The 8,463-nt window shown below is 33.8% G+C and overlaps 1 protein-coding gene across 1 annotated transcript; it reads right to left on the bottom strand.

Moving 5' to 3' along the window:
* Positions 1-568: 568 nt before the first annotated feature.
* On the bottom strand, positions 569-1,855 carry LOC131628503 (uncharacterized). Its single transcript, XM_058899340.1, has one exon. It carries the CDS (start codon positions 1,853-1,855, stop codon positions 569-571), a length of 1,287 nt encoding a protein of 428 aa, XP_058755323.1.
* Positions 1,856-8,463: the final 6,608 nt, after the last annotated feature.

The raw sequence follows: 8,463 nt of genomic DNA, 5'->3' as shown, positions 1-8,463 counted from the left end.
AGTTGACCCGACACATGTCTATAAGCCACCGAAGCAAAAACTCGCAAATAACTTAGATTCGATTTGAATCCACACCAAACCTCTTCCGGTGTAAGCTTCTCAAGCTTCTTTGTCGGACATCGATTCAACAAGTACGTGGCTGTAGAGACCGCTTCTCCCCATAGTTCCTTCGGTAGATTTTTACCGCTTAACATGCTTCGAACCATGTTCATAATTGAGCGATTTTTCCTCTCGGCAATACCATTTTGTTGTGGCGTATATGGTGGTACAACCTCACGCAGTATACCCTCTTCATCACAATACTTCCCAAACGCAACCGAGGTATAATCACCTCCACCACACGTTTTGAGAATCTTCAACTTGTGACCACATTGCCTCTCCGCCACGGACTTAAACCTTTTGAAGACATCAAACACCTCATCCTTTCTCTTGATGATGTAAGTCCATATCTTCCTACTAAAATCGTCAATGAACGTGACAAAATATCTATTGCCACCGAATGTGTCTACTTGCATAGGCCCACAAACGTCGGAGTACACCACCTCAAGGTGTGCTTTGGTCCTTTGACCTACATCCTTTCTAAAACTCCCTTTGTGTTGCTTTCCCTTACACATTCCACACACAACTCAGCTGGAATATTGATGTGTGGCATCCCGGTAACCATACCTTCTTGTTGCAACGCTTTGAGATCACAAAAATTCAAGTGACCGAGACGATAGTGCCATAACCACTCCTCTCTACTTGAAGTTGTAGTTAAACACATATGCTCCAATACTTTCAGCTCAACCTTGAAAGTCCTATTGGTAGCCATAGGAGCCTTTAGGATCAACACACCACTAGCATCGGCAACTCGCAAGATCTTATCTTCCAAACGTATATTGTAACCTTTCTCAAGCAATTGTCCAACACTCAAAAGGTTACACCTAATACCTGGAATATATAGCACATCCTTGATCATAGAATGTCCACCATTCTTTTTCTCGATCAACACATCACTGACACCTTCGACCATGAGAGTGGAATCGTCCGCAAACTTCACTTTATTTTTTGCCACTTGATTGATTTGCACAAACCAATCTTTTCTCCCCTTCATATGCGTTGAACAACCAGAGTCTAAGTACCACTCCTCACTGCCCTGGGTTTCATCTCGAACCAAAATCATCACATTTTGTTCCGAGCCCAAATCTGCCGCGTTTTCTGCACTACTGCAGCTGCTGTCTCGTGACTTGCAGCTGCTGTCCAGCACCTCTGTCATGCCACCAAACTCATCGGTAATCATCATCAAGAGTGTGGCTTTATCATCCACCTCTTGCCTCGCAACCTTGGCTTCACCCCTTTTAGATTCCCACTGTTTAGCACCACACTTTGCTTGGAAATGCCCAAGTTTCTTACATTTCCAGCATTGTATTTTGCTCATGTCTCTCAGTTTTCCACCTTTCGCGTTGCTCCGATCACCATAACCATTTGAGTTGCTACTCTCACCCTTTTGTCCCTTCGAATTTTGAGAATCACCACCACCTTGATTCCCTTTCGAATTCCATTTCCCTTTCGAACCTTTACTCTTTTCATTGAAACGAGCTTGCAAAGCTATCTCCACCTTTGCCTTATTGCTTCCTCTCTCGTCCATTCTTTGTTCATGTGCTTCTAAGGAACTTTGAAGCTCATCCTTGCTCAATGACGCAAGATCCTTCGACTCTTCAATAGCCACTACAATGTTGTCGAATCTTGACATTAAAGAACATAAGATTTTTGACACAACATTCTGCTCTAAAATAGTTTCCCCACACGATTTGATTTGATTCACCAAACGCGTAATACGGGTCACATAATCGTTGATCGTTTCCTTCTCTTCCATTTGCGTTAACTCGAATTGCCTCTTGTGAGTTTGTAACCTCACAACCTTCGCCTTCGCAGCTCCAACATATGCTTTCTCCAGAATTAACCAAGCTTGCCTCGCGGACTCGCAATCACCGACCTTTTCGAAATTATCACTATCGACGCAAGAGTTTATCAAGAAGAGAGCTTTGTGATCTTTCTTCTTCTCTTCCTTGAAGGTGGCTTAAGGTGCAGATGTGGGTTCAGCCCCAAGTGGTGTGACACCATTGTTGGCGATATCAAGAACATTTTGATATCCAAACAACACTTTCATTTGCTTAGACCACTTATCATAATTCTTCGAATCAAGAATCGGTAAATTGGTAGGGATTCGATCATTGGTACTTATTGTTGCAGCGGAATCAGATCAGAACCAGTGCTCTTGATGCCAAATGTTGGAACATACGAATCAAATTAAAGTTTATCAATGGAGAAAATGAACAATTGAAGAAGATGAAGATTAAAGAAATTGAGAGAGAATAAGAGAGAGAGAGAGAGAGAGAGAGAGAGTGGGAGAGAGAGAGAGAGAGAGAGAGAGTAATTGAGGATGAGTAGACAAATTGGCATTTAACAATAATAGGAGTAATGAGCTCCTTATATAGTACATGTTACAAAAGTGATTGGAATTAACAAACTGCCAAAACAGAAACAGAAAAACAATTCAGCTTCAGTATAACCAGTTACGGCAAACAACGTAATTGATTACACTACTACAACAACGCTAATAAATCTGTTTCACGGGTTCGTAACCGATTTTGGCAAACAGCGTAACCGGTTACGCCAACTGAAGTGTTAAAAACCAGCCGTTTTAACACTTATCACCTTAAAATTTTGAGTTGAGGTTAGTCTTGTTTATCAAAATATTAAATTAAATCTATGTAATTAAATTCGTTGTTGTGAGTCTTTAGCGAATCCATATTATTAAATTTGAATATTTTGTTTTAAGTTCGAATTTCAAACTTCATCGTTTTGTATGTGTATTATTTAAGATTATTATTAATTATTAAAAAAATTAGGAAGATAGAAATGGGACCCCAATTAATGTGAAGATCGAATAAAATAGGAGATAAATATAACTAATTTAATTCATCAAATTGGTTATTGGTTGTATATGGAGAATTCTTTTTCCTTCTCTATATACCCCACACCCATCTCTTTCTTGAAGTAGAAATTTGGAAAAAGATTGATATCAACTCTCACAAAATTTTGCATAATCTTTTAGGGTAAAAAGGATATAAAAATCACTTCTCGTCTCTATAATCACTCATTGGAATTCATGCCCCACGTAGCTTATTAACCCAATGAAACATAAAAATCTAATTATTGAAAAGTTTCATTTAATTTAATCATTGCTTTTCTTTCTCACTAATTATGGTTTATTAGTTAAATCAAATAAAGTGATACGACTTTTGAAACCAGTCGTACACTCAAAACATTTTGGATTATGCTTACCTGCTTGCTTAGACATATATAGTCAACTTATCTTGCTTTTTTAGTTTCAGATAATAATATAAAGTGAAAAGTAAGAAATAATATACCTTTTATGCTAAATATTCGATTTTCACATTAAAAAGGAAACTTTTTGTAATATATATATATATATATATATATATATATATATATATATATATATATATATATATATATATATATATATATATATATATATATATATATATATATATATATATATATATATATATATATATATATATATATATATATATATATAATAGCCTAATTTTGTATAAAAAAAATTTCATAAATATCTCAAATAAAAATTTGATTTGAATAGTTATTCAGAATTATTGTTTTTTTATAATTTAATTTTATCAATTTATCGTTATTTGATTTTATCATTCTTTATAGTATTGTACTTTGATCTATCGCTTACAATTATCTTGATGTGAATCACTACCAAGATGAATCGAATCACGATCCAATAAATTTTTTTGAAAGTCACTTTTGGTTATATGATTCGAATTATGTAATTGTTTGATGCAAATTACATGATTAAAATTAAGATCTGAATCAAACAAGCAATTTTTAAAATTTATCATCTTGATTCAACTCATTCTTTCATATGATTCAAATATAGAATTTGACTCGAATCAACTACTTAATGCTTCACCTATTTCGTGTCTTACCTCTAACACCTATATAAGTCATTGTGTCTATATACTCAATAGATGGTTCAATCATAATCAATAAAAATAATATTTTCACAAATCTAGAAAAATCACGAGTGTTCTTTCTTTCACACCCTCTCTCTCAAGTCAAGTTTATAGAAAAACTTCATAGCATATTGATTGAGTTAGTCCTATTTTAAAAGTTATGTGAGATTCTTCATATGACCAATTATCTTCAATCTTGAACCAAGAACCTCATTGTTGTAGTACTCAACTCTAAAGATTGAGTGTTGAGTGGTAGTTGTAAGGTACTTAAGGAAGCTAATTTTTGTGTGAAGTTTTTTATGCGTATTAGATTAAAGAAATAATTTTTGTGATTATGGTGTCTAGAGATCATCTCCCACAAAGAAAAAGATTATTTTCTTCTCTAATGAAGACTTCGACAAAATTAAGTTCAGGTTGTTGCAGACGAAGTTGATAATTTCTAAAATTATTCAGAAGAACAACGGTTTAAACAAAGAAATTTCAATAGGGTTGAGTGAAAACTGACGCGGACGAAATATTGGAGTAGAACTTTGGATCTAGGAAGGAAATTGACTCAAAATCGAATGAAGATCTTATAAATTTAGCAGTTTTTAGTGTTCTTCTACAACATAAGGGAAATCCAAATTTAGACCTCTGTTTGCTTAGTATTTTATCTTGAAGTATTCACAGCTATCTTAATTGTTTGTTGTTACAAAAATTCTTGTATAAATTTATGAAATAGTGGAAGACCTAATGAATTTTTAATGGTTCACCATTGAAGATTGGACTAAGTGTAAAGCGGGGACGAACACGTTGAACCAATATAAATCTGGTGCACAATCTCTCTTAAATTCTAGTATAAATTTGCATGACTTAGAATTTATCACTTTGTAGAATTAAATATTGCTAATTTTTATCTATTTATAGTGATTTATTGTGTTAACATAAGTCTGTGATAAATTTAATCATTTGAATTTTTTTTCTTAAATTTTTAGATTAAGTGAGTTCCTTTCATATGATATAACCTGCAAACTTAAACATGCAAGTTGCCATCAAGACACTCACATTCATCAAACAAGCATCAATAAAAAGCTTTATTTCACAAAATTCACTTCGGAAGGGTTTCACAAATCCTAATTGGAGTGCTTGGATATATATATATATATATATATATATATATATATATATATATATATATATATATATATATATATATATATATATATATGAGGAGGGATCAAATTACACCCGAAGAGTTACACCACGAGTTACACTCGTTCAAAAACTACATCTCGAATTAATATTTTTTAAATTCAACCGTTTGATTGAAACATAATATCATATAGATCATACCTATAAAGTTTGAGCTTAATCTATAATGATTTACTATATCATCAAGATATCCAAAGATTAACGTTAAAATGAGCTTTTGTTGAAAGAGTATTGTGGTGTACTTTTCGTTATTATCGTATCCACAGGGATTATTGCGATATCACCGCCGTTCTATAGCCTATTTTGTCTTGAGTTAATGTTACTTTAGTTTTAGGTTTGCAAAAGATCATTCAATTCTTTTAGTAGCAAAGAGTAAATTAATGAAAGTTCTAAGTTAAAGAAAATGTATCAAGATTCGATTTCATCGACCTAAATTTGTATGTCTCCTTATAAATATACGTATATGAACATGGTAACGATCAACATAATTACGTATCGACGCCTATATCATCCGTGTCCGCAATGATATAGTTAGATTTACCGTATTGTTTAACCGACGATTTCTCCATCCTTTAAACAATACAAATAACGTTTTAAAACCGATACTAAGTAAACATCAAACGCTAAATCCATGTCTGCAATTTATAGTTTGATAGATGATAAAGTTAGATCTAGATACAAATATTGATGTCTCAAACACTTATACCAAAGAAAAAGCTTTAATAAACAAACTAAACCATCTATATTGATCATCACTTGTTCATACATAATATATTCACAAGAACACATACAAAAAGCTAGGAAGATTACATCTTATCTTGATACAAAAGAGATTTAGCTATCCATGAGAATGGTAGCTTGCTCAAGAAGTAAAGGATGAAGATCAACAAGCATCAAAGGCGATTAATCGACGATCAAAGCTTCCAATCTTCAACTATTAGTTTGCTACAGTGATTAGGGTTTATGAGCTCTTAAGAATGTAATGTCCCCCTCCAAAAATCAGAATTACTCTTTATATAGTAAAATCATTTTCTGTCTAGGGCGCGTCGCGCCCTCCAGCGCGCTTCGCGCCAATACACTTAAAAAATTTAAACCGCCCATGCGCGTGACGCGCGCAACTCTCTGCTTTGAAGCTCCAAAATATCTTGCCCAGGGCGCGACGCGCCCACATCTCCGCGCGACGCGCGCTTACTTCTGCCAGGCACTCTCTTGCAAAGCTCAAAACAAGCTCCAAACTTCCCTAAAATTGGCTAAAACCTACAAAATCATAACTAAAACACATATTAACATAAAATGAAAGCTTAATATTATAAACTATAAATAATTATCTAAAACTTCAGGGAATTGTACGAATATCCGATAAAAACGGTCGAAAGGTGCCATTAATTAAACTAAATATAAACACAATTTGGCACCTAACAACTCTCCCCAACTTAAACTCTTGTTTGTCCTCAAACAAAACAATGATAAATTACCGGGAACACAAAATATCACAAATGAAACAGCAAGGTAGAAACAAGAACAATTGAATGGTTCAAATTCCAAAAGTACACAAAGATCAATCCTTACCAGTTTTCATCAAAGTACCATGATAACAATGCTAATCCTATATACAAATTCTATGTCAGAAATTCCACAAAGCAAAAGAAGTTCAAGAATGTATCACACCTACGTATTTCTCTACTGAGAGAACAAAAATGGAGGATCCTAACACTCACCAGACAATGACGCAAACACACCGAATTAATTATAAACTCATCTAAGCATAAGACATATAAAAAAGTGTATAAGCATGAATCACTAAGGACTTTCGGGTTGTAGCTTGGCTTGGTTAACAAGGAAGTGTCTCATATCTCACGGCCATTGAATCGAAAATGTCAAAACCTAAGAAAGCATTCAAATTCAATTATCACAACCTAAACAACCAAGTTTACCACATTATTCATTACTTGCTCAAGGGTCACAAATTTTTTTCTTTCTTTCTTTTTTTTTTTTTTTTTTTCATATATATTTTTTTTTCTACTCTTTTTCTTTTCTTTATTATAAACATAAATATATATACCCCTTGAGCACTATCTTTTGATATATCCTCACCAATGTACACCTTTATTTCATTCTCCCCAACTTGTATATTACCAAGACATCACTAAGAATGCTCCATATTCTAAGGCAAAAAGGAATCAATCCTTACCATATCAAATGGCAACAGTTCAAGGTAGAAAGAAAAGAAAGTCATCAAGATTCTATCAAAAATCGGTATAGAGATCTATATACAACATAAGCTTAACCGATAAGAATCTTGGAAAACGGCTCAAAGTGGTTAGCAAATACTCACACACTCACCGGGTAGGTTACATTTGGATTGGAAGTTTTTCTCATAGTGCAGAACAAAACGCCTTGATCACTTTCATGCTTAACACAATTTAATAATAATGCAAGATTAATCATAATAAAAACGAGTTAAAACGCACATTGCTGGTATCCAGCACAATTTATATATATACACAGTGGAAAGTCTCCTCACAACTACAGCTAGGCTAAAGTGATTCACAATTGAACTAATTTTATCCACAGAAATTAATGACACCTAATTTGTACAATTAAAAGCATCACAATCAAAGGTACTTGATAAATAAAACGATAAAGGATGTACCTTGCGCGTACAGTTTTCAACTTATATCATCACCACTCAAATTGTGTTGCATCATCCAAATTCATCGTGGCAACAAAAATTCGTGTTCCAGCTAATTAATCATCAGGACAACTTATCAAACCATTATTTCTAAAATATAAACACTAAACTAAAATAAACTACTTAAAAATAAATAAATGCAAAAATAAAATAAACTGAACTTATATAAAATAAAAACCACACCAAACGGTGTTAATTATCCAAAGGCGTAAACTTAGCCTTTCAAAGTACCTCATCCACCAGGATGGAACAAAATTAAAAACAAAGACAACTAAAAACTGTTCTAATATAAAACTAAAAACAATAAAACATAAAGCAATAAAAAATAAAGTCTACTCCTCATCGGAAGTCTCCGGATCATCCTGCTCCATCCCCTCCTCAGGATCTGGCCTGCCCTCAGGCCATGAAGCATAGGCAGATAAATCATCCCTGGAACCAACAGGCTGCTGCAGAGAAAGCTGCCGGATAGAAACCTGCAAAAACATAAACGCTCTCTGATGCGCCATATGCATCTGATAGTTCCAATCACTT

The sequence above is a fragment of the Vicia villosa genome, unplaced genomic scaffold (assembly GCF_029867415.1).
Source record: "Vicia villosa cultivar HV-30 ecotype Madison, WI unplaced genomic scaffold, Vvil1.0 ctg.000458F_1_1, whole genome shotgun sequence".
In the NCBI taxonomy this organism is placed as follows: domain Eukaryota; kingdom Viridiplantae; phylum Streptophyta; class Magnoliopsida; order Fabales; family Fabaceae; genus Vicia; species Vicia villosa.
The sequence above is the reverse complement of the archived record's forward strand: the minus strand, read 5'-3'. Positions and strand labels throughout refer to the sequence as shown.

Bases quoted from the DNA above. Each gene is read 5' to 3' on its own strand.
- LOC131628503 (XM_058899340.1), bottom strand. From the start codon at position 1,855: ATGGAAGAGAAGGAAACGATCAACGATTATGTGACCCGTATTACGCGT.